The 25,677-nt window shown below is 39.4% G+C and overlaps 1 protein-coding gene across 2 annotated transcripts in view; it reads left to right on the top strand.

The window, feature by feature from the left end:
* HIF1A (hypoxia inducible factor 1 subunit alpha) overlaps positions 1–24,642 on the top strand; it is a 30,530-nt gene extending 5,888 nt beyond the window's left edge. The window contains exons 1-15 of one of the 2 annotated variants that reach the window (XM_042891423.1): positions 6,540–6,649; positions 7,079–7,269; positions 7,616–7,761; positions 7,862–7,946; positions 10,726–10,838; positions 11,930–12,132; positions 13,436–13,542; positions 13,732–13,879; positions 14,638–14,858; positions 15,031–15,311; positions 15,818–15,940; positions 16,162–16,556; positions 17,395–17,503; positions 20,105–20,231; positions 20,380–24,642. In XM_042891423.1, coding sequence (XP_042747357.1) covers positions 6,555–6,649; positions 7,079–7,269; positions 7,616–7,761; positions 7,862–7,946; positions 10,726–10,838; positions 11,930–12,132; positions 13,436–13,542; positions 13,732–13,879; positions 14,638–14,858; positions 15,031–15,311; positions 15,818–15,940; positions 16,162–16,556; positions 17,395–17,503; positions 20,105–20,231; positions 20,380–20,531 — 2,496 coding nt within the window. In that variant the 5' untranslated portion in view covers positions 6,540–6,554 and the 3' untranslated portion in view covers positions 20,532–24,642. Of the gene's footprint in view, positions 1–6,539; positions 6,650–7,078; positions 7,270–7,615; positions 7,762–7,861; positions 7,947–10,725; positions 10,839–11,929; positions 12,133–13,435; positions 13,543–13,731; positions 13,880–14,637; positions 14,859–15,030; positions 15,312–15,817; positions 15,941–16,161; positions 16,557–17,394; positions 17,504–20,104; positions 20,232–20,379 lie in introns of those variants that run through there. The other variant, XM_042891343.1, reaches the window with a different exon arrangement.
* Positions 24,643–25,677: the final 1,035 nt, after the last annotated feature.

Below are 25,677 nucleotides of genomic sequence, written 5' to 3'. Positions count from 1 at the left end.
CGCGACTGAGAATAATAACTGCACTGTTACGCTGCAGGGGAGCTAGAGCTTGGCTTCCTCACATTTTCCCCGTGCTTACACCCACTGCAAGAGGTGGGAATATACTGCAAGGAGCTGAAGACGTGAAGCAATCCGTGTCAAATACAGAAGCTGCAAACAGGACGCTCGAAATGGAAGCGATTGAGCTGATGATGAGTGTGTTCAGGGCTTGGTTCTTCAGAAGGGACTTTTCTCTTGTTGACTGTGCAGCTGATACCACTGTATGTAAGCACTTTTCTTGCCTGCGGGTTCTTTATTCATATAGGAAAAATAAAATATCTTTATTTCTACTTATTTTAATTTGTTTTTAAAACCTTTGATGACGAAATACCCTGTTAAGTGAAAGCAGATGAGGAATTTAAAGTGAACAGAAAGGCAAGAACTTGTGTTAAAGCAATGAGGAAAGTCCCTTGGCCTCTGATCTGCAAAGCTTGAATACAGTACTACAAAACATATTTAGAAAACACACGATTTAGACTGAAATTAGGTATTTTATCATGAGTCTACACCTGTCTGAAGACAGAGCAGTTCATAGCTAAAATATTGGTAACTGAGAGCATGCTCAAGTGATGAATCCTTCTCAGGGATGTGTTCTGCTGCTCTGTGTGCCTTGGGGACGCAAAAGACATTAACAAGAGTGCTGAAGTGAGGAGAGCACTCGGAGGGAGTTCTGTCCAGCCCATGTCCAGCCATCTTCTTACAGTAGTTGTGTCTTTTCTTTAATAATAAGCACAGGGTAACTACTATGCATCTTCCATCCTGAAGGATAAAGCACAGCACTTACTGAAGAAAAAAAGGCTGCCTTCTAAAAAAAGCCGAAATAACTTAGTTGACAAAATTGTAATTTTCTCACAAATAACCCTTCTGTGCCATATGGTTATTTGTATACAGTAAACTACTGTGCAGAGTGAAAATATCAGTGTATTACTCAGTGTAGTACGACACAGCGGAATCACTTCACCATGCTCTTAATTAGCAATACTAATTTTGGAAGCTTTTACCTTCTTACACTTTCTAAGCAGGGAGGTAGGAAGGTTTTCAGGTCAGTTTGAGGCCAAGCTCAGGTGATGGATAATCTTGGAAGTGCGATGTTGTGCTGGGTTCAGGAGTGCCAGGCTCTGCTGCTGGCTATCAAGCACCACAATTTGCCTGTTTGTAGAACGAGCTGCAGGGTCCGTGCTCATAGCAAAGGAGCTGGACTAGGTGGCTTTTAAGGATCCTTTCCAGCACAAACCTGTGATTCTATTATTTGTGGTCTTGGGAGTAAGACCTCCTAGTGTGCAGTTCATCTTGTAGCTCGGTGGGCTCTTGTCAATGAGAGCCAGTCCCCACTTTGCCAACAGCAGTAGATTTTGAAGGCAGCGCTCATTCAGGAAGCTTGTGCTGCTGTAGCTAATTCAGCTCCAACTGCCTGCCTGCTCTGAGTCTGCCAGGGTACCTTTTAGTCACGGTTTTTTGATGGTGTTCAATTTATGGCAAATGCTTGTGAACACCTGAACGGCAAGAAAACAGTTCAAATAGCTTTGTAGGTACAAAGGAATAAAATGTAACTAATAGTTTGCATATAGAAGCATCGTCTCTGGGCTTCAATATTGCACTAGATTTTGCAGTTAAATGTTTTTAAAAATCTAAGTTACCATATTTAAATAATACATATTTTCTTTGTTAGATTACTGGGTTTTAAGTTCATTAATTCATAATAAGTAAGACTTTAATCTAGAAGGTCACATGCTTGTGACTACACACGAGGTTAAGGTGCTGGATTGCTCTCATAACAACTCTATGTGGATTACAAAATAAGGTAATGGGTAAATAAGATGGGCCATAATGCCAAAAGCGGTATCTTTAAAAAGCAAGTTACATAAAAGCAAGAAGAGCTGAAGCTGTACCACAGAACTCATGGTGAGCTGAGAGACTGTAGGAGTTGTGGAGCGCAGCCTGAGAAAGAAGGAGCACCCTTCCAAACCAACTGGAAAAAACATTCTGGGAAATCTGCATGCAAATACAGTTCCTGGAAAGCTTGTCCCTTGCTCTTTTCAACTGAAAATTCAGACTTGGCCTTGTGTTGGTGAGCACAGGCTGAAAATTCTTCCCCTTACTACCAGGAGGAGGTTTGGATGTCGGCAGTGAGCGCTCCTCAGGCAGGCGTGTGAGGTGAACGCCGTCCTCAGACCAGTTTGCTCTCTGCCCTGCTGCCTGCCTTTCCTCCAGCTAAACAGCAGAGATGGCAGCTCCCTCTCAAGGCCACCCTGTGCCTGGGCACCTTCAGGGGACAGGGATTTCTGAGGGGAAAAGAGGGAAAAGCAGGGACGTTGCCCGTGTGTGCTGAGTGGAGATGAACAGGTGTTGTTTGTGTGTTGTGTTTTGTTTTAGTCAATACTGACATCGTTGACTCACCGTATTTTTAACTAACTGGATTTGAGTGGTGTGCTTTGCTTACATTTTGAGTTGTTTTTCCTAGGAAAGTCTCTTTAGGGAAGTAGAATTCTGCTGCTTTAATTTCTCTGGTAAGCACTGGGCTTCTCTGGGACTTCTCATGGTAGAAGAATTCAGTAAGCGCTGTGGCTAGCAGCCCTGAGCAAAATCAAACTAGCAATGAAGAAAAACAAACAACTGCATGTTGAGCACAGCTGAGTATAGCACGGCTGTAAGATGCTTTTTGGCAGCCTCTGCCTTTCCCGTGGGCTTAAAGCTGGTGTGCAGCTGTGCAGTGGCAGGTGAGAGGTGCTGGTGTGGCTGAGCTGCCATGAACAGAGCTGGTTGTGGTGGGGTTTGGGTGGCTGAGGAGAGACCTGCCAGGACCTGAATCAGGAAAGACGAGGTGGATTAATTAACACATGCAAAATGGCTATTTTACATGGGAATTGAAAACAGCTGCAGAGAAAAAAATCTGAGTAGAGAATCAGTAAGTTACTATGAATGAATGTGCAGCTAGAAAGGATAGAAAATAAATAGTAGCACTACAGCAACTTACAGGAAAAATAGAAAATATTGTGTAATACTGTGTATATAGGGTGAAATTTTACATAAGGTGATGATTTAAGAAACCAGAAGACAAAGTTCAAGTGGCACGTGTTTTAACACCTGTCCACTGGCCAATTTTTAACTTGATAATTTTTAATTTCAATTTGTTGGTTACTAATGGCATTTTCCAGGGTTCTTCTAGGTCTTGGATGCTGGTCTTACGTAAGGAGGAATATGGCAGATGTAAATGTGGCTGTGAATTAGTTTTACATTGAAGGAGGGGAAAGCTGGGGGCTATGTTAGAAGAGTGAGGAGTCACGCATAGAAATGTGCAGCGGTGGGTGGCGGGGTCTTTGAGATGATTTGATGAGCACTATATAGCAATATATAAGAATCTGTAAGAAAGATGCTCTGGCCCAAGTAGTCTGCACGGCCAGACTTAGAGGAACTGCACATTCAGGTGCAGAGGCTGCACTGAGGTGTAACTGGTGCATGTGACAGCTGCTGGTCCAGATTTTGCTTGCTGCAAAAGCCTGCTGTAAAACTTTGTTATATTCATGCTGCTGTATTTTAAAGCCTTTCTCATCTGGGGGCAGTGAGTGGAAACCTGAGTAATTAATGTCCTTCAGCTGCAGTGAGACCTGGTGGTGAAATACAGTTTTGCTTTGCGTGTCTAGCTCTGGTGTTTTCTGGAACTCAGTAGTTTGTTCAGCTATTACATGCAGACATCTTTTACATAGGTGTGCGAAGAATTGGCTCTAAAATTGTCAGTGAAGCACTGCTTTCTGTGTATATCCTGCATTAGATTGCTTTCTGCTTCTGTATTCCAAGGCTAGAAACACAAAATGGAAATGAATGTCTGGCAGCGAAATTGGACAGGAAATGTCATACCTGAAAATGCAGGCAATTTCCTGCCTAGCACGGGCATTTCTGATATTTTCATTGCATGTATAATCTTCCACTGGTGATCTTCTGAATCTTTAGGTGTTTTCACGTGCAACAGACCGAAGGTTTTTGATGTTGGTCTTTCTTAATAAGAACTCAGGTTCCTGTTGCTCTTACAGGGTTGTATTTCTGTTGCTAAGATGAAGATTTTTAAACATAGGCACTTTGAAAAAATCTCTTATATAATTTATTCAAACCTATTTTGAACTGGTTCACGTTGTACTGTTTGGAGTCCTCTTCCTTGAGCTCCCTTTTGTTCTAGCTGAGAGAGCTCACTTCAGAACTGTATTTTCTCTACAGGAGTTAAACATCCTTTAATTGACTACACTGACATTTTCTGGCAGCTACACAGCGTGCTTTTTCATTTATTTTGTGCAACTGGAAATAACAAAGCTTAGATTTGCAATAGCATAGGGTTTGGTTTTTTGGTTGGTTTTTTTTTTTTTTGCTTTCTCATATTTGGTGACATCCCATGTTGAGGCAACTCTGACTTCACTTGGTAATTAAACTTCATTTATGAAAGACCTTTTTTCCATTAATTTGATCCATTAAAGAAATGCTCTTTGAAGCTGGAGGTTAATCTTCCCATTTAAATTGCTGGGTTTTACCCAGATTAGTTACAGCTTAGTTTTCAGCAACAGCTAAAAATAGTGAAGCGTTCTGCTGTACAGTTTAAATATCTATCTATAGAAGTAGCCTTTCTCGTAAGGAAATACATAGCAAGAGGGAGACCTGGGCCTGCTGCTGGGATATCACCGTTACGAACATTTGGGCTTTCCTTAAGTTTTGCCCATTGTAACACTGGGCTTCAGCAGGCAGCGCTTGATTCACTTGCTCTGGCTTTCATTTTTAACAGCAGCACTGTGAGCTTGATTTGAGCAATATTCAAGTCAGTAATTAGTAATTTAAGGGCCGTGGGGAGTTCTGACTTTGTTGAAATCTGTGCTGAGTGTCCTAAAACCAAACATCTAGAATCCAACTGAAATGTTTTCAAGAACATGGAGCTTTCAGAGAGAAAACAAATGCATGGAAAAGGACTGTCTCCATCTCTTGCACTGCCCTTCCCTACTCTTCTTGGTTACTTTTGATCCTGACAAGTGCTCAGACTTGAGTACACAGCATTATTGCTACAGTACAACTTTAGGTAAAAAGTGCTGTCTGCAGTTGAAAGGGAAGCTATAGTAAAGCTCTGGCATCCATGCCAGTGGGAACCAATTACTTCAAATAATTCTGTAGTAGAAGGAACTGTTTGCAAGTGAAGGGAACTTGAATGAGTAGCTAACAAAGAAAAATCAGAGGTGTAAAGGTGAAACTGTTTTAGTAAGCACAATTACCTGTATTACTTTTGTCAGAGGCAAAACCTGTGGTCATAGAAAAAGGACAGAGTTGGGAGTGGTTTTTCATCTCCACCCTTAGTTTTCCACTGAGAGAAAAGATACTTGAGGCCTGACTTCAGTAAGAAATGTTTAATCCATTCGGTTTTAAACAGCTGAAGTATTTTTTCAGTACCATTAAAGCTCAGGCTTCTCGTAGTGACTTTCAGGATATACCTGTATGTCCAGGGCCTCAGGATTCTTAGGCCAAGATATCCATTTCTCAGTCTTCAGGTTGAGACCGAATGCAGGGAGATCTGCAAGATAAGAGAGATCACCAGTGACTTCATGCTGCACTTCTGAGAAACACGAGCTATGGTCACAGAAACTGATGGACTCAGTGCGTCAGGAATCCTTACTGAGATAATCACAACTTAATTATCAGATGGTCTCAATTTGTTGGAAAAAAAATCAAGTTAATTTCACAAGGAATTCTGATGGCTTACTTGGTCTTTAAAACAACTCTTTGGGCTTCCTTAATATTTCAAGGCAGTCACGCTTGCAAGGTCAGCCCTGAAAGCATGATCACTTGGATATTTCTGCACAAACTAAGCAGGTTCTCTGGCTGTTGCAAGCAGCACATGATTTATGTATATATTTAACTGCTTCCATTGAATCTGGTTCCTTATTTCCCTGGTAATATCAGCTTGTGAGTCACTGTCTTCTGTCACTCACAGTACCTCTCATAAGATGATGTGCTAATTAAAAAGTTATATTATTTTTGCACAGATCCACAGACATAGCAAAGATGACTTGGTAATGGCCTACTGAAATGAGAAACGTGTCATTCCTCAACTGTTGGTAGCCAATATAATACAATATAACAAAGGTCTATTTTCTGCCATCTTCAACTAGTAACACTTGGTCTCTTCTTGATTACCTTCAAAGGCACATGCTTTGAATTATAACAACCATATTTATAGAGATACAGTTATCTTTCATGCAAGTAAATGGAAAAAAGAGGATCTACTGATCAGTACAGCTGTGATACCTCAATTACATGCAAAAAGAAGGCAAGATGCCTTCAAAAGGTGAATGTGTGTGTATACACACAATGCAAAAGCATAATGTATTACTTTCCATAGTCCATTTAAAAATAAAAGCACATTTAACTGCAGTGACCCAATTTCCACTGGTGTGGGTACAGGGAGAAGGGATGATTATTGGCATTATCGAATGGCTGAGGATCATGGTTGTTTTTATGCCTGCTGCTAGCGAGCTGCCCTTTACTTGATGTGTTCTGGGGGAGGCAATGGAAGAGGATTCACTGGGAAAAGAGAAATGGGAAAGGGACTTTTCCAAACACTTGAAAAGCAGGACACCTCATGGTAAATTTGCTTATCTGACCTGTTTGGCAGGCTTTGTAAGGATGATGGCTTTAGCATGTGAGGAATGAGGTGGTATAAAGGGAAGAGCTTGAAGAGTGTAAATGGTATTGCTAGAGATAATCAGCTGTAGCATTTTTGGGAGACTGTAGGGGCTGGGGGGAAACAGGTTTTGGAGGCTAGAGAGGTGGAAGTCAGTGTTCAAATAAGGACTGAAAGAACTGTTCTGAAGAACTGACTTTTCATGGTTCTGCAACTGATTCCGGCAGCAGAACTGAATACACAGAATAGCATTTAAATGTGAAAATTGAAATCTGAAGTTATTCAACTTCAGGAACTGGTTAATTGGCTGCGGGGCAGCTTAGAGCGTTTGACATTTTACTTAAGAGAGTTTTGTAGCTTTTATATTGATCCCAAACCTTTTTAATGCAGGATTAGTTCTGAACGCAGGAAAGAGAAGTCAAGAGATGCAGCTAGATGCCGAAGAAGCAAGGAATCAGAAGTGTTCTATGAACTTGCTCATCAGCTGCCCCTTCCGCACACTGTGAGTGCCCACCTCGACAAGGCCTCCATTATGAGGCTGACCATCAGCTACCTGCGCATGAGGAAGCTGCTGGATGCTGGTAAGTGCACAGCCTGGAGAGGGGCTGGACGTATATTGAGGGAGAAGGTAGTTCTGAAACCAGTGAGCAGTTTAAAAGAAATCAACAGTATTGTTGTCAGGTAGACTTTCCTTAAGGTAGAAAGCTTACTGGTGGATGTGTGAAAGCAATCTCACTCTGATTTGTTGAGATTCGTGATACCATTAGTAGACCTTGAATTTAATTGATCGCTTAGATAAGCCAATGATACTGCTTTTGAACAGTCCTGCAAGACTGGCTCCTTGCAGACTGGTGCCAGAAGTCATTTCTGATGACAAGTGAAGAAAGACTGATATTTACTTTAATAAAAATTCATGGTTTCTTGTAGGTGAGCTAGAGACAGAAGCCAAAATGGAGAAGGAACTGAACTGTTTCTACTTAAAAGCTCTTGATGGATTTGTTATGGTGCTTTCTGAGGATGGGGACATGATTTACATGTCTGAAAACGTGAACAAGTGTATGGGACTCACTCAGGTGAAATACTGACATTTCCTAAGAGTGTTTCGCTTCTGTAAAAAGTTGTTGCACTTGTGTATGTATCAAGGGAGACACCCGTATACCTCTTATTTTGCAGTTCGATTTGACGGGGCACAGTGTATTTGATTTCACTCATCCATGTGACCATGAAGAGCTGAGAGAAATGCTTACACACAGAAATGGTGAGAAGAAAAAACAATTTCTAATTTACTTATGGATAGTTTCTCTTGGCACTACAGTAGATGGATATCTGCCAGATAAAGGCATAGAGAGAACAAATTGGTATGTTTTTCTGCTCAGACCACAAAGTTAGTCTTCCAGAGATACTAACAGATACAGCCAGAATGTTTTGGAAATATTCTAATTGTAGGTGACACGAGACTTCATTAGCACTCTTTAATCTAAAAATTAATGACTGAAATTATTGAGGGTTGAAAGAATTAGCATGCTTACAGAAATGAAATGAGTTTAGATGAAAGTTGGGTGAGAATGATATGGAATGATTGCTGTAGAAAAATACAAAGACATTGAGTTGGTATGTCTGTCTTGGTCCCAGATAGCCCATACAGGACAACTTAAAAGCAAATGGTTTCTTTCAGAAACTTGTGGTGCAAGATTCAGTGTGTAGAGATGGTGAGGACACAGAAAAAACTAATTGGGTAGTGGTCTTGCAGATATCAAATGCTCTTTCCTTGGGTAAGAATAGAAAAGAACACTTGGAAAGCCCCATAAAGCAACTGTTAATTCTGGGCTTGGGATTTACGCTTCACTGCACCTTTTAATTGGTGCATGAAATTGGTATCTTTTCAGATTTCAGACTTTTTATTTCTCCATGTAAGGGAATAGAACACTGTATTCACATATGCTGTATGCTTTGGGATTTAGCAAATGCCCATGAATTACTGCCTTTAAGTCTTCTGAAGGTTTGTTAATGACTGTAAAGACTTGGCAACATGCATGCCTCCAAACAAATCTTCTTTACTTGGTTGTCGTAAATCTAGAATTGGACCTCTCTAATTCCTTTTTCATCAAACAAGAGGGTTATATGAACTTCAAATCTAGATAGTGATTAATTACCACACCGTTAGGACTGACCTCTATTTTCTTGTATCACTGTAATTCTGCTTAGTTTAGCAGAAGTGACTAGATACTGTATCACTGTGGTAAGGGCCCTGGCTTTGATTTTGTAAGCATTCTCTAAGCTTCTCTGCTCCTAATACTGAAGCATAGCTGTAAAGCTGTATCAGACATCCTCCCTGCCTTCTGGAGGGATGCATTATTACACTAAAGCGGTGTGAAAGTTGGTGTGGTGCAGAAGCATATTCTTAAACGTAGTGAGTTTCATGCAGATGAACTGTAGCATGTCTAAATTGACCAGACTGGAATACAGTGTCTGGAAAGCATTATTACAAAATCTGTTTTGCAAATGAAGCTAGCAGACAAAAGTCTACATTGCACTAATAATACATTTTTATATTTAATAGTATTCCCAAGTTGCATTTTACTGCACCTCTTACATCAGTGGGATTATTTTGATTTGAGTGTTAAATAATCCTCTTGGGGATTGTGCAGGTGCAAGCGAATACAGCTCTGATTGGCAGAAACTGAACTACATTCTGATGTGTTGGGAGGTTGCATTTTAACTTTCCTAGCTGGCTGTTATAAAAATAATGTCCAGTGCTGACCGAGACTTGAGAAAATTCCTCCATCTTTTACAGCTGCTTCTTAAAGCAGAGCCCTCAGCATCAGCATTTAGTTACAATGACATTTTGATCTTCAGCTATGAATATCTAGATTGGTTTTGCTCCTTTAAAAGCACAGCACAAAATAAGCTACGGTTATTTCTCTGAACTCTGCATTACTTTTTTCCCCCTCCTTTTAAGGATGTTCTAATGCAGCATACAGTAGGCTCGTCCCCATTAGTTTTTGCATCTGCAAGCAGTAGACAAAGCAGTGTGCTGGCTGTTATCTGCAGTGTATTTTTTTCTGATGATCTCTGTCAAGCTGGTAGTTCAGACTACCAAGACTAATTTCATTGCAACCGCTGGTCGTGGGGACAATCAAACCATTATATAAGCTCAGATCAGAAGCAAGCTCACGTGTTCTGAACTTCTGTGCTGTATCTTAATTTGGTCTCCACTCCAAGCATCCCTCTGTGAGATTGCTTTGTTCCACACCTCCTTGCCCTGGGTGCTTTATTGCCTTTGTCTGCACACAGCTGAGCTGCTTGCAGCATTCCTGATAGGATCAGTATGTTTTCTGTGCCCAAATTAGGCTGTTTGGTTTTTGAATAGCTGAACTAGTAATTGACTTTGGAAGGTTGTCCCCTGTAAAGGGGGAAAAAAGAAAAAAAGAAAAAAAAAATAATCTAGAGCCTGCTGCTAGCAAGCAAGACCAAAAAAGTTAACACTGCTGATATGAATTTGTATCAGAATTTCTTGACTTTTTTCAAGAATGCAAATAGCATGTTTAAAAACCTGGTGTCTGCAAATCACCGTGGAAATACTCAGGAGCGTTTGAACAGCTGAGCTATTAATTCACAATTTAAAGACTTAAAATACTGTAGTCCTTAACAGATATGGGCCCTAAGCACCCAAGAGTTCTGTTTTAATGCAAATCAGCCCAAAGTGCTTCTCCTCCTGCATATGCTTTTCTTGACTCCTATCACAGTTTTAAAATATATTACATTTTCCAGCAGTCATCTTTTGCCTGAAATCTGGGATTGTCAAGTTGACTACAAATATAACAGTGGCGTTAAAACATTAAAACTTCTTTTTTTTCTTTATTTCACAGCAAAACCCCTGCTGAAAAGCTTTGTTAATCGTAAGCGCTGCTAGTTTTCAGTCTTTATTTTTCTTTAGTTCTACTACACAAGTAGTTGAGTTGTGGTTTTGTTTTATTTTAATGCATTCAGAAGATGATCCATGAGCTCAAGAACTGGTTATTATTTCCTTTTGCTAGGTCCTGTGAAAAAGGGTAAAGAGCAAAACACGGAGCGCAGCTTCTTTCTCAGAATGAAGTGTACACTGACCAGCAGGGGAAGAACAGTGAATATAAAGTCTGCTACGTGGAAGGTAATGAATGCAAAGGGCTGCTTGGATGGGTTGGCAGCTTCCTCTTAGATGTCAGAACTTACTGTATTTCAACATTTTTCACTTTACGTAACTTGAGGTTGAGTTTCAGTAAGTATTTAATTTAACCATCGTGCTTCAATATGCTGGATTTTAATGCAGAATACATCAGGGAGGTAACTGAAACAATGCTTAAAATTAGTTTTTCAAAACTCTTTAATTCTCCATTTTAAATTAGAGGTTATTCATTTGTTAGAAATTCTAATTACTAAACGCTTGCGTAAAGCCGCCTCCTCTGAGGGAAAACTGCCTGACGCCTTCTATACTGATACTCCACTCCTTTTGATTCAGCTTTGTAAATCTGATGGTCGAGGTGCCTCTGAAGGACTCGTGTGTTGTTCTTTCTGAAGTTGCTGGCTATTCCTTTTGTAATAACTGGAGCTAAAAGAGCCCAGTCTGTTAAGTGTCTGAGATGAATGCATTTTCGTTTTTTCCTTTAGGCAGCCTTTTATTGTATGGAGTGGCATTACAGTTAAAAATATTCTTTTTAACTTGAGCTTAGTTACTCTTGATCAAATAACTTCTTTCTTCTTTGCTGTATGTGAACAATTTCTACTTCAGATTTCTTTTTTTAAAAGGGGAAAATCAAAAAATGCAACCTTCTCATCTTTTGAAGAACGTATTTGATTTCTTCTTCTAACATCACTTCTGCAGATGGTCTAAAATGGAGGCTGACACTATCAGCATAACTCTCAGGTCGACATAGTAGGATGCCTGTTGCTGAGGCAGTTGTTTCCAGTGTAATGAATTTAACCTTGAAAGAAATTGACAGGAAAGCAGAAACTTCTGGCATTGCTTCTGCAGACACAAGAGAGGAGGGAGCTGGCAGCGAGCGCACTAACAGCCTGTGTAAGATGAGGAGAACTGGCTGTATTTTAACAATCAGTTTGAAAGCACTATTGTGTTCCTGCCGTTGATAACACTAAGTGTAGAGAGGTGTGGAGGGGGGTGCTTCACTCTGTGTGCACTAATGGAAGTGAGTCTGTGCTGTCTGACAGCAGTCTGGTCTCTTTGTAAGTGTAACTGTCCCACAGGTACTGCACTGCACTGGACACATACGTGTATATGACACGTGCAATAATCAAACTCACTGTGGCTACAAGAAGCCTCCCATGACGTGCTTGGTGCTGATATGTGAACCCATTCCTCACCCATCCAACATTGAGGTCCCCTTGGACAGTAAAACGTTCCTCAGTCGTCACAGTCTCGATATGAAATTCTCCTATTGTGATGAAAGGTAAAATACATTCTGTTCTTAACAGCTGCATTCATGTGAATGAATGATTTGCAGGGGTTGTGTGTGTTGGCTAACGTGGGCCTCGTGCTTTTACAGGCTCACTGGGTAACATGATTATCTGCAAAACGGAGTTGTCAGTGAGATGCTTTGGCTTTTACACTGACTGATCAGGATGTTGTATTAAAAGCCAAACTCTTAGAAGTCTAAGGAGGGTGTAGGGTTATTACTTGTGAGTAATTCCTGAGTTAACTGCCTGTTCAAACTGGCCTTTAGTGTTGTGGCAACAATTCCTTTGAAATGAGAAGATTTTTCTGGATGCTGAGAAAATGGAAAGGATTTGAGGGTGGCTGGAGATGATGGTGCAGTTTATAGACCAAAAAGAGTACATATATAATATGTCAGGCACATTTTACTGCTTCCCCACTGTTCTGTCAGATCAGCATCTGCTTTTTCCAGTCAGGAAAAAAAAAAAAAAGGGCTTTGTTCTACTTTTAATGCAATGCATCTGTAGTTGAGAATGAGATTTTGTATTATGGTACATTATATGTCACTGATGTAGTCCAATGCTCATCTTAGTATCCTTTGGAAGCTCATGCTTGATAAATTTGAAAAAACAGATGTGAAGGAAATCACTGGCCTATTTTTTTTAATTGGGTTCTATTTGTTACTGCCTGCTAAGATTATTATTTTAAATATAAAAACGAATTTCTAATCAGCGACTGCAGTTAGATACAAAAGTACATTAATGCAGGTTACTTTTTACTCTGTGCAGTAACTTTACCTTTCTAAGCCAGTGGTGGTACATAAAATGCTTTATGTGGTGGTGATGTGTATAGGGCAGGGCTGGATGAACGCTTTCTCCTAGTTAGCTCTGCCCTCTAGGGGCTGAAGAAAATACTGTTTTCTTTGAAAGCCAACGGTGAGAATAAATCTGATTAATAATTTGTCTTAGTTGCATGGTTAAAACTGTTAAAGCATTTCTTTATTTTATTGTATTCTTATTTGTGTAAGCTGGATATTCTAGTCTGTAAGTAGCTTGTCTACTTTTAAGCAATAACGTCTAAAAAGCAGGGATTTACTTAATCCTGTCCATCACAGGACATGCTTTATAAATATTCAATGAGAAGTAAAATCCCATGGCTGCTGAAATGTCTTGTATCTTATTAAAGAAGCATTAGGAAAAAAAAGCAAACTCACAGTAAACCAGCATTGCTGGTAAAGTTTGTGGAAGAGATTCTTCAGTCCTCTGTGGCATCCATGTGCTGCTCAATGTCTGCTTAGCAAATACTCTCTTGTTTTAAAGAATTACAGAGCTGATGGGATACGAGCCAGAGGAACTCCTGGGTCGTTCAATCTATGAGTACTATCATGCGCTGGATTCTGATCATCTGACCAAAACACACCATGATAGTAAGTGGAAAAGATGTATTTAAAGCTCCCCAAGTACAAAAAATGAGAGAGAGTACCAGAGGAAAGCCACAGAATAACAAGGGTTTTCCTTTTAATTGCAGATGTGAATCTGCAGAGAATACCTAGCTTTGAAAACTGATTTTTTATTTCTCTGCCTGTAATTAAGGTTGATGTCCATTCTGTTTTTAGTGTTCACAAAAGGGCAGGTGACAACGGGACAATACAGAATGCTTGCTAAGCAAGGAGGCTACGTCTGGGTTGAAACTCAAGCAACTGTTATATACAACACTAAGAATTCTCAGCCACAGTGCATAGTATGTGTAAACTATGTGTTGAGGTAAGTTGAGTAGGAATTGCTATTTCTGTCGTGATTTTTTTGAGTCAGATTCTGGTTACATCTTTGACTTGCTGAGAATTCGGTCCCTAATCAATATGCTACACTGCTAACTGTTTTTCCTACCAATTAGATTTTTACTTAGAATACTGCTAGTCATAGAATCAGGATTTAAAAAAGACAACCACTTCTTTGATGTAGTGATATCAGTGGGGAGACCTCTGCAGGCAAACGAGTGTAGGACCAAAGTGTTTTGGATTATCATGGTAGAAGCATTTCAGAATTTGTGCATTGCAGACATTTATCTAATTTTTGTCCACAGTCTGGAACAGTTATATTTGCTTGTAATTCTTAGTGATGGAGTCAGAGCAGCTATAGTGGTTTCCTAATTAATCTTTTTCTTCCTTAGAATTCTTTTTACTGAAAGGTTCAACTTAAGGACTTTTCTGCAACTGTGAAACAGTCCTAAGTTAGTTTTTCACAGTTTCAGTGAATGTACCAGTATCAATCCATCAAGACATAGTACACTCATTTAACAGAAGACTTTTAAGGAAATCCCCAAAGCTTGCCTTACTTGCTTTTCTGACTCTCTTGATGTTTTCATGGAAGTAGTATCTCTATCTGTTACCTTTTTATGACACCAGATTTAATCTGTTACATTTGAGGAAACAATCCTTGTTGTTTGTAATCGCTTGCAACTTAGAAAATCGTGAAGGCCAAATTTTAGCTGGTTTTTAATCATCTTCCTTTCTGTCCGGCAGTGGAATTGTTCAGAAGGACTTGATATTTTCCCTTGGACAAACTGAGTGTATGCTGAAACCAGTGGAGTCTCCTGAAATGAAAATGACCAAAATATTCAGCAAAGATGACCTGGATGATACCAACAGCCTATTTGAAAAACTTAAGCAGGAACCAGATGCTTTAACTGTGCTGGCTCCAGCTGCTGGAGACACAATTATCTCCCTAGATTTCAGCAGCAATGGTGGGTGTGTGTTTAAATTGGAGAGCATGCTAATCAGTAAAGTTTAGTATTTCACAGTAAACTCTGGAAAATAACTTCCCACTCTCACTTGCCTAGTGTTAAAATGTAATGAGGTCCGTAGACACACTTAGTATTTGTTACTTAGGTTGATGGTCTCTTTTAATTTTTATAGAGTCTGATGAACAACAATGTGATGAAGTTCCTTTGTATAACGATGTAATGCTCCCCTCATCCAGTGAGAAATTGCAGAATATAAATATGGCAATGTCCCCACTGCCTGCCTCTGAAACTACAAAGCCACTTCGTAGCAATGCTGATCCCGCACTCAATAGAGAAGTTGTATCAAAGCTGGAGCCAAACACAGAGACACTCGAACTTTCTTTTACCATGCCTCAGGTGCAAGAGCAACCAACCAGCCCTTCTGATGCAAGTACCAGCCAAAGTTCACCTGAGGTTAGTTATGTAATTTGGATACACTGTCATTAAAATGTATGTGCTGTGTTGAGGCTTGTAGAGTATATCTAGTTAAAGATGCGCCCAAGGCATGAATTCAAAATTATTTCTAGGTTGTGCCTTAGTTATGCTCATACTCTAAGGAAAAATACATTTTCACAGGGAGAATTAACTTCTCATGGAAGTGAGTCTTGCAAATATGTACATGTGATAGAAAAGAAGAGCTTAAGGTAGGTCTTTCCAGAAAAGGATGATTCAGAGCTGGCTTCTGTAAACACCAAATTAGTTACAGTAAATTACTGCATAGGCTACTTCTGGGTTCTAACTCATCAAGTGCTTCCCAAATGGGTAAATAAACGTATATGTTTTCCTTTCCCATTTCAGTTTTGTGCAGCCATAGATTGGAATTAGTTTTGGCATTCACACATTTTTCAGAGAGTCTGTAGATACGATGCAAAATAACGTAACAATAGAAAGTTAAAACTGCACTCAAAATGTTTTCACAGCCCAGTAGTCCCAATGACTATTGCTTTGATGTGGATAATGACATGGCTAATGAATTCAAACTGGAATTAGTGGAGAAGCTCTTTGCAATAGATACAGAAGCAAAAAATCCATTCTCCACTCAGGTAATGTACATAAACTTGAAATTCTGTATCATCTTAGTGCTCTCAGCGTGCTTCTCATTTTGTTAAATGCTTCCAGCAACCTTATTCTTTTACACAGTGCTTTATTAAAAATAAATTGCGCAGAGTTACTTTGAGGGTTTGGTAAAAGGAAGAGGCTTAGCAGAGCCATGAAGTCATAACTGAGATGTTCTGATATAAGTTTTACTTCTTATGTTCTCCAGGAGACTGATTTAGACTTGGAAATGTTGGCTCCTTACATCCCAATGGATGACGACTTCCAGCTACGCTCCTTTGATCAGCTATCTCCACTGGAAAGCAGTTCTTCTGGCTCTCAAAATGCAGCCACCATCACCATACTTCAGCAGACTCAGACACCATCAACTGCTGCTGATGAAATAAAACCAGTGGCAGAACGTGTGGATGATGTGAAAGCGCTAATGGTTCCATCATCTCCTGTCCACGTAATAAACGACACGAGTAGTGCCCCAGCATCACCTTACAGTGGGAACAGGAGTCGAACTGCATCTCCAATCAGAGCAGGAAAAGGAACATTGGAACAGACAGAAAAATCTTGTCCAGGAGCACCCAGTTTGATAACAGTCACGCTGAACAAAAGGTATTTCAAACGTGAAGCTCAAGCCCCAGTATTTATTCCAGAGATTAGACGTGATACACTTTGAAATACTGCAACTGATGTACATCATCTTCAACGTTCTACATCAAAGTAGAAATTAAAATTTAAATCCAGACCAGTTTTTATATAGTAAGCTTCTCTAATTTCTCAGCAGCTTTTTTGCAGTAGCCCTTACATAAACATCTCATGCAATAGGCAGCTCCTACATGCCAGCTGTGTTCATAATTTTGTTCTGCTCTTGTATGTGATGTATAGCCACTTAAAAAGACTGCAGCAGGCACTAAGCAGGTAGTTATACCTACACAGCATTTCTGATGCTCTTCTTGTCTACTTCATTGAGGGGAGAGGCATCTGCAGTCCGTGCTACATGCACTGCTTTTAAAATTGGCTGTAATTCATGATGATGGACTATGGCATATGTAGCACATATTCATGATGACAAAATTCTACAAAATCAGAACATCAGACCTTTAACACAAAATTTGTACACAAATACTCAGAAGACTTTTCCTCAACCTTCCCCCCCCCTCCTTTCTATAGAAAATGAATTATTGAACATTATGCTTTGTTTTTTTTGGTGTTTTTTTTACATACTTCTTTTTTTTTTTTTTTTTTTGCTAAAACTCATTCTGAGCTCCATACAAAGATTAAATGCTAACATTTTCTATGCTCCTAGGCAATAATTGTTTAAATTAGACAGTTACTAAACAATACTAGTATGGTTCTTAAATTCAGTTCTGTCATATTGTATTTGTCCACAAAAGAAGAATGGCTCGAGAACAGTAGAATCCTCTTAACAGCCTGAATCAATTTTTCTTAGATCTACTGCAATGGATGAAGAACTAAATCCAAAGATGCTAGCTTTGCATAATGCTCAGAGAAAACGAAAAATGGAACATGATGGTTCACTTTTTCAGGCAGTTGGAATTGTGAGTTTTGTTTTACCGTTTTAACATATTCACTTTTAACCTTGCCATTTCTGACATGAGGCTTCAGTGCAGACTCCAGAGTTTAGCTGTTGGTGTGCAATGGAATCTTGGGATCAAAAATAACTGTTTGGGCATGAAATTCCCTCGTCTATGCAAACACTGTTTTAGTTCTTTTACTGTCGGTTGTTTCAAAGTGCCCTCTGTACCTAAGTGCATTTCTGATTAGATAGAAGATATCTGTGAACATACATGCGAGGAGGCATGCTTCATTAGCAGAATAATGCACAAATGTAAGGCAAAATTGTCGTATTTATTTCACTTCTGCTTTCAAACTCAGTTTCCATATTCATGAGTACTGGACAGCCTTCTTACACTTATTCTTTCATTTCTCCTTGAGTCTGAGGTTCCTTTTTTTAGTTTGGTCAGATAAGAAGACCATCTGAACTATAAAACATGAGTTCACACAATCTAGCAAACTTGCATTGGTACCACGAGTTTTTCTCTCGTTTGTGACTGCGAGTACCGCATTGTTGTCCATCTAAGCTATTCAAAAGGAACTCTGTAGGTATTCTAAGACTTCTGTGCTTGACTGGCACTGTTCAGTTTGTTATCTTCTGTAAGGGTATTTTGTCTCTACAATCTTTGATTCTTAATGTCATTTTTTTTTTTAGTAGTTTGAAATCTTGGGCTTTGCAATGATTTGCATCTCTCTTCTTGGTTTCATTGCAAATTCCCACTTCTCTTAAGTTTCTACCTAATTAATTCTTGTCTTTTTCTACTGCATCATAGCTTTTGACATTTTGTTTCTGTAGCAGTCCGTCCATCTCCTGGATGTAGTCATCCATCATGTCTAACAGTGCAGGGTTACTTTTCCTCTGAATGGTTCACTCATGAGAGAAGTCACTGTATGCAGCCTTAAAATTGCTGTCCTCTGTGACAGCTGAGAAAGCATTAATACAGCCTTATTTTATTTTATTTTTTTTGCTATGGGGTTAGCAGATTTAAAAACAACAACAAAACAACAAACATACTTACACTATTGATCTTATTTGCTAAATGCTTTGCACTTTCATGCATGTTGTTCTGTTTCTTTCAGTAGCTCTTTAGAATTCACAGCTCTGCTACAAGTTTTACTGCCTTTGGTTGCCTCTTTCTCATGCAGTGGTGCTATGGCTGTGCTATCGTGTTGCTGATACGTATTTCAAAGTAGCTGCACGCTAGCAGTTCTGTATAAGCTACTGTAACCAATACAGACTTCTCTGTAAGCGTCCTTTCTGTATCCCATGCGTTAGAAATATTTTGACAGTTTCTGCACTGTCAGAAGCTGAATTTTCCACACAGTGGGGGTCTTAGTGACATTGTTACAAGCAAATACTTTCGTCGTCTGCTTTCTCTCTCCAAAATGGATTTCTCAGTGTACAAACCAGGCCTTGCAAATGCACAGAAGAAAAACTATATTAAATCCAGGCTTGTATCACATAGCAATTAGGGACTGTGCAAAAACTTGCCATGACTTCCTGGCTATATGGCAGCAGTATTAATTATTGTAAAGAGTGAAAATAATTGAAGACAAAATGCAACTTCAGGTTTTCTGGAAAATGAGAAAATTAGACAAGGACAAGGTGTGCTACAGTAAGATAATGATCCAAATAATAAAAGCAGAAAGAAGTGAGGTATCTTTCTTCACGTGGAGGACTGTAATGCATTCACAGTAGGAAAACAAAACAAAAGCCAGAACAGGAACAATACCAGTGACTTATCTTGCTATGAAATGCAGCTTCTGAGTTGTTTAACTCCTGTTATACAACTGTCTTTTTGACTTGCATGCATGTTTAATAACCTGAAAACGTGTCCCTTAATGGCAGCATTCTTAAATACTTTTTCCTCTTTCTCAACAGTCAGCGTTACTAACAAGGCATAATCCTGCAGATTCAACCCCTTGTTACTAAGATGGTGTTTTTTCCTTCCATCCCATCTTTGTTTCAGTGGTGGCCTTTTCTAATCCTAATTATATGGAGCTTTTAAAAGCTTTCTGATCCCCACATCTTGGATGCTGCCATCAAAAGAATGTGCTAAGGAGCTGTTCTGTAATAGGATGGCTCAGGACTGCATTCCCTTAAGCCTTAGATTGGATGGCTTGGTGTCAACAACTGGTGCACAAGCAGAATTTACAACTTAAACACAGATAAAATCCACTGAGTGAGGTGCCCTGACTCTCCTGTTTACACTACTAATGCCAGTGCAGAAAACCACTAGAGACTCCAGTGGAATCCTGATGGTTATCACACGAGAGCAGTTGTAACCAAATGGGCGTGTATGTGTACCTGCGTTAACCCTGAGCCTGGTATCTGGTGATAACCAGGATTCAGTAATTATTTGGTGTAAGGGAGGTAACCTCTTGAAATCTGATCCCATTTTTCTAAAATTAATTTTTAAGGCTACTATATTGGAAATGTATTTGCTCTCAGTTCCGAATGAAATCCACTGTAAACTGTAATAAAGCCAACATCAGCGATAGGGACCCCTAGTTTGGCAAAGGGATGCAGAAGGCCAGAAAGCTGCACTATTCAATAAAGAAGCTTTTGTTTCACTTTCTCCTAGGGGTCTTTATTCCAGCAGACAGGTGACCGCGGAGGAAACGCATCGCTGGCCTGGAAACGCGTAAAGGCGTGCAAAACCAACGGACACAACGGAGTGGAGCAAAAGACAATCATTCTACTATCGACTGGTTAGTATCCTTACAACAAAATGTACGTAGAGGGGGGCAGGGGCTGTGAAAGAAAACTGATGCAAACATACCCAAGCTCATCTCATTCCTGAGAAATCTGGGAGGAAAGTGAATAAAGTGCACTTTTTTCCTTCCCCTCCCTCTATAGACATAGCGAGTAAACTTCTAGGGCAGTCGATGGATGAGAGTGGACTACCCCAACTCACGAGTTACGATTGTGAAGTAAATGCTCCCATACAAGGCAACAGAAACCTGCTACAGGGTGAAGAACTGCTCAGAGCTCTGGATCAAGTTAACTGAGCTTTCACAGTAGTTGTTCCTTTTTTGGACACTGGTGAATCATCACCTAAAGCAGTCTATTTATATTTTCTATATCTGATTTTAGAAGCCTGGCTACAGTACTGCACTAATTCAGTTAGTTCAGTTTTGATCCCTTTCTACTTATTTTGACAGTCTTTTTAATACATTCTTTATGTAACAATAACTCAAACCGTAGTGCATTTTTATAATTCTTTGGTACATACACCTTCAAGTCCATTACATTTAAAACACACTTGCAATAGCAGCTTAGAAATATGCACCTGATTTAAAAAATATATTTATTTTTTGGCTGGGGAGTTGGTCACCAAAATCTATCATTAGTAAAACGTCAGCACGTGAAAAACTGGCAATACTTCCATCCTGCCCTTTGTAGGTAGCTGGAAGACTTGTGCTCTCTTACTCTTTATGTTCAAGTACGTTGGTTTTTTTTTTAATTTTAATATTTTTTTATAAGAAACAACAACGCTTTGCAGCAGTGCATTGTAGCCACAATCGCACAATATATTTTCTTAAAAAATACCAGCAGTTCCTCATGCAATATATCTGCATTTATAAAAACTAGTTTTTAAGAAGAATCTTTTGTTTGCCTACGAAATGGTGTTTAAACCTGGATTACGTCATTATTTTAGTCACGTTGTAATATAAATTGTTCTTAAATGCTGTCTTATGCTTTTGACTTAAGAGTGTGAGTAGTCGAAGGGAAAGGATTTATCTGGGAAGGGCTAGCAGCATTTTATTTGGGTACATTCTCAATTTAGAGAGAGAGTTTGATGTTCTTAAAGTAGTCACTTTGCCAGCTTAAAAGAAATCCCTGCCTGTAGTTGTTGAAGTTAATGCTAATATTGTGTATGATCTTAAATCTAAATGTTCAGCTTACCCTGTGTGGTATAGGTGATATTTCAAGCAGATTGTAAACCATCTTGCATTGTTAGCAGTTTTATCTAGTACATCATTGAGTTGCTCAATATTTTAATGTTTTGGTTTTAAGCACCTTGTTGCTATTAACATCCGTATATTTTCGTGTAGATTTCAATAACTCGAATATATTTAGAAGCCTTTTTATTTAGAAATATATAGTTGTCACAAACATCTTATTTTCCTATATGTACTGTACAAAACCTTCATTTGCTCGTTCTTTTGCTCTTTGTGGTTGGATCTAACACTAACTGTATTGTTTTCTTACATCAATAAACTATATGTGGACCAGGCCCCCTCGGGGAGTGTGTTATCTGAGAAAAATGAGATAATTTATATTTTTGTTAGTGGTTATTGTTCATCCATGTTCCCTTTTTAACTTAGACTTGATTGGAAATCACAGCTTCCTTCTTTGATCGTACCACCTCCAACTTAATTATGAGCCTATTCAGTACTAAATTCTCCTACACAGTGTTGTACTACCGGCGGCCAAAGATGTTCAATTTTTTCACTTGTTATCACACCAGTTAGCAAACTTGAAAGGGAGAAGACAGCACATGTGTTACGGCAGAGCAAAAAGACTTTTTCCTTAAGACCAGCTTAGAGGCTCGTCTCTGGAAGCATTATCAAGGTAACACTGGAAAGCAGGAAAAAGTAAAATTCACAAGGGATCAATTAAAGATGAACTTCTTAAAATTGCAGTGAGAAATGAAGCTGGTACTCTGTGCTAGAGAAGGGTTGTTCTACGTTGTTGTGCTGTTGACTCGGTAACTTTGCTGTCCTAAAACCTGATACTATTGATACAACCTTGTAATGTGTAAATAGGGTCAAGATATTCTGTGCATTCTTCACAAAGTATTTTAGGAAACTTATGTCACTGTAAGAAATGAAGTGTGGATGTCACGATTTATTCTGGAATCTTTTGTTTCATTGACCTCCTTTAGGGTACTTTAAAATCACTGTGATGGTGAATAAGCTTCACGTGCTTTTTAAAAATACTGTTACAGTTCTACAGAAGCAAGAGCACTTTCCAAACTGACACAAGTGTGCTTATGAAACTAAATGGAACCATTGTTAAAAGATAAGGCACCGGTAGCGAAATATGGTTGTGTGTTTGAGTAGAAATTGCATAGAGAGAAAGCATGAGCATGGACTGCAGGATTTGTGCAGAATGAACAACTTGAATACACACACCTAGTAGATATTAAGGGTTTGCACAGAAGCCCTTGTATGTGGCAGTGTGCTTCCCATGGCAGCGCTTTCTCCAGCAGCAGTTGTGATAGTGAAGCTGGTAAAGGCTTAGGAAAGGCACCAGCAGACATGGGTTTAAATGAGCACTATTTCACCTAAGGATCTTCCCCATTTTCTGTCACATGTACTAACAAGCACAGCATGTTGTTTACTATGCTTGCAGAAGTGAATGAAATAAGACTGAACTGCAGTACGTGCAGCTGTTTGCACTGTGGGCAACTGGAGGAAAAAAAAGAAAAGGTCTTAGCCTGAAAACTTAACTTTTAAAGTTAGACCTGAGATTTCAAGTGTTCCCTTTTTTTTCCCCTCCCACTGACCCCTAGTTACCGTAACAGTAATTATCAAGACTTGCTCCCTGTGGCTGTATTCTGGAAGTTACAGCTTCCCTACATTTTTACAACTAAGACTGATGTGCTGTAGTTACTGGGAACGGTTCTTCAGCTCTCAGAGATGCTGAAGAAAGCATGGAAAAGTAACAGTAACTGCTCCGGGCTGCTCAAAGCTGTGCTAAACGCTGCTGCGTGTTTGCTAAACCTGGAAGCAGTCCTTGTAGCTGCTTTCATTTCTTTCCTTAGATTTTAGGACTCTCCAGCCTCATGCTAATCCTTTGGAGGACAAGATTTTTGTATACATTTATTTCTACACATTTGCTTCATGATTTTGAATAAGTTTAGTTGTTTTTTTTTAAGTGTTGAGGCATGATCTTATAGCACTTACTCTTTACCAGTAGTAAAGAAGGAACTGCAGCTGGATGTGGTATTTGCTTTTGCATATGAAACATACTAAATTAAGAGCTTCACAAATTAAGAGAGACAGTGTTGCTTTCAGCAGCTCATTGGGACTGCAGCAGCAATCAAACCATGCACTTCACTGAGTGGTTGTCCAGCAGCTTAGGTGTAATATACTTAAAGTTGCCTGGAGTCCAGAGTGCACACTTCCTACCACACCTTTTGCCATGCAGTAAGATGGATTTAGACTGTATATTGATCTTGAAAAACCTTTGGGTATTATAGAAACATTTTATATTAACAGTTTCCATTCCTGTTGTACGCACAAAGTCCCTGTCAGTAATTATGAATCACTTTAGAAAGACAGATGCCAGAAAGAACAATCAAAGCTCTACATGCTTGCAATGAAATAAAGGTATAGGGATCAAAAATTATTACAGGTTTAATAACTGCATATTTAGAAGTAACGTTCATTATTTAAACAGCTTCTTAAACAGCTAAACAAAGGTAGCTGAAGACAGAAACATGGGCTGTTCCACTGATAGCTGTTGGCTGGCTTTCTCTGTTGTTAAACTGCTGAATGAATTATTTCCTTCCACAAATCCAGGAGGCAGGCTAGAGGATAGGCCTGAGGTCAATCATCTGTTCTCCATCCCCTCTGATTAGCTGCTACTGAACAGCACGCACAATTCACCCAAATGTCACTGCACTTATGGATATTGTTCAGATTGCAATTATCCAGCATGAAAACAAACATTTCACAGGCCAGCAATACTCTGTAGGAAGGCCAGTATTGTCATAGGAACTCGTGAGCTGAATACCCAGCCTTCATTAGCAATCATAATACGCTTGACTCCCTGGAAAACTCTGATCTTGAGAACTGCGATTTTGATCCATGTTCTAAAACTGAGGTGTCATTTTCTTTCTGCTTCCCTGCTTACCTTGAGCAAAGCTTGCCAGGTTACCAAAAAGTTAAGAGTTTGCTACTGGATTTATACAGTATGGTAGATTTTGTGAATAACTGCAGTATTCTCTCATGAAAAAAAGTGGTATATTTTGATGGAATTCTTTTCTGGAACCAAGTACAACCTATTGCAATTGTATTTCTCTCGAAACACTTTGACATACTTGTGATTGTACTTCTTTTTGATTGTGTAACGGTATAAAATTCAATAAAAGAGAGGGTTTGTTTCTAATCTGTGACACCTGTGATCTTTCTGTTCATCAATTAGCCCCATTCTGAAAGATGGACATGGCAAAAACACTTTGAAAAAGAAAGTAAATACACACTATGAGCACAACTGAAACTTGCGTGTTTGAGGTGCAACCCACCTCGTGCTGAAGTCAACAACCCCGGTCACTAAACATACACGTGGTCTGTTTTCCAAAAGCATTTATGAATTGTTCTCACCCTTACAGCCAAAACCACTCACGGTGGTTATCCCATCTCAATTAAGTGCACAACAGCCCTGAACAGGAGAGGATAAGCACACAGTTCCAGTCTAACACCAGGGATTGTGCAGGTGCTGCACAAAACACAGAGAATAGAGCAATGGATATGGAGGCAGGGGGACTAAGTTTTAAAAGAAACCTCTCAGTAATCAAGAACACCCTTAGTAACAAAACAGAAGCAATTTCAAATCCGAGATGATTTTCCAGGCCATTTCAGCTGCTCTCAACACATGCAAATAGTAAGACAGTAAGAATCCCAAGATCTTGCTAAGCGAATACCGTTTCCTATTGCACGAATCAGAAATTTCCTGCTATGTTTCTGTTTTGTTGTGATGAAGCCTGAAAGCAGAAAGCACGCACGAATGCTATCAACTCAGCAGAGTATGACCCCATTATTATACGATCCCCAGTACTAGTGATGTCTACGTATTTTGTTAAATAGCATATTAAAGCTACGTGACGTACGCTCATGAAAACAAGATTTATTTCCATTTCCATGTTCTCAATTTGAAAAAGTATTCTGAACACATACGATACTCAAAAATAAACGAGTTACCCTGTGCCATACGCAACTTGAGAAACCTGTTATTTATAGCTATGTTTACGCAGGATAAACAGCTTAACTTGCATCTTACAGGGCAGGACAAGTGGGAACTCGTATCCCTTTGTTTAGCAGTTATACGAAGAAGATACAGGAACTAGCACACTGTTCCTTGGAAAGCAGTCAGTGGACAGCTGAAATATACTAATAAAGAACACGAAGGAGCACTGAACAAAAA

Source organism: Lagopus leucura, unplaced genomic scaffold, assembly GCF_019238085.1.
Source record: "Lagopus leucura isolate 7727_CA_CO unplaced genomic scaffold, USGS_WTPT01 Super-Scaffold_1, whole genome shotgun sequence".
Lineage (NCBI taxonomy): Eukaryota > Metazoa > Chordata > Aves > Galliformes > Phasianidae > Lagopus > Lagopus leucura.
The sequence above is the reverse complement of the archived record's forward strand: the minus strand, read 5'-3'. Positions and strand labels throughout refer to the sequence as shown.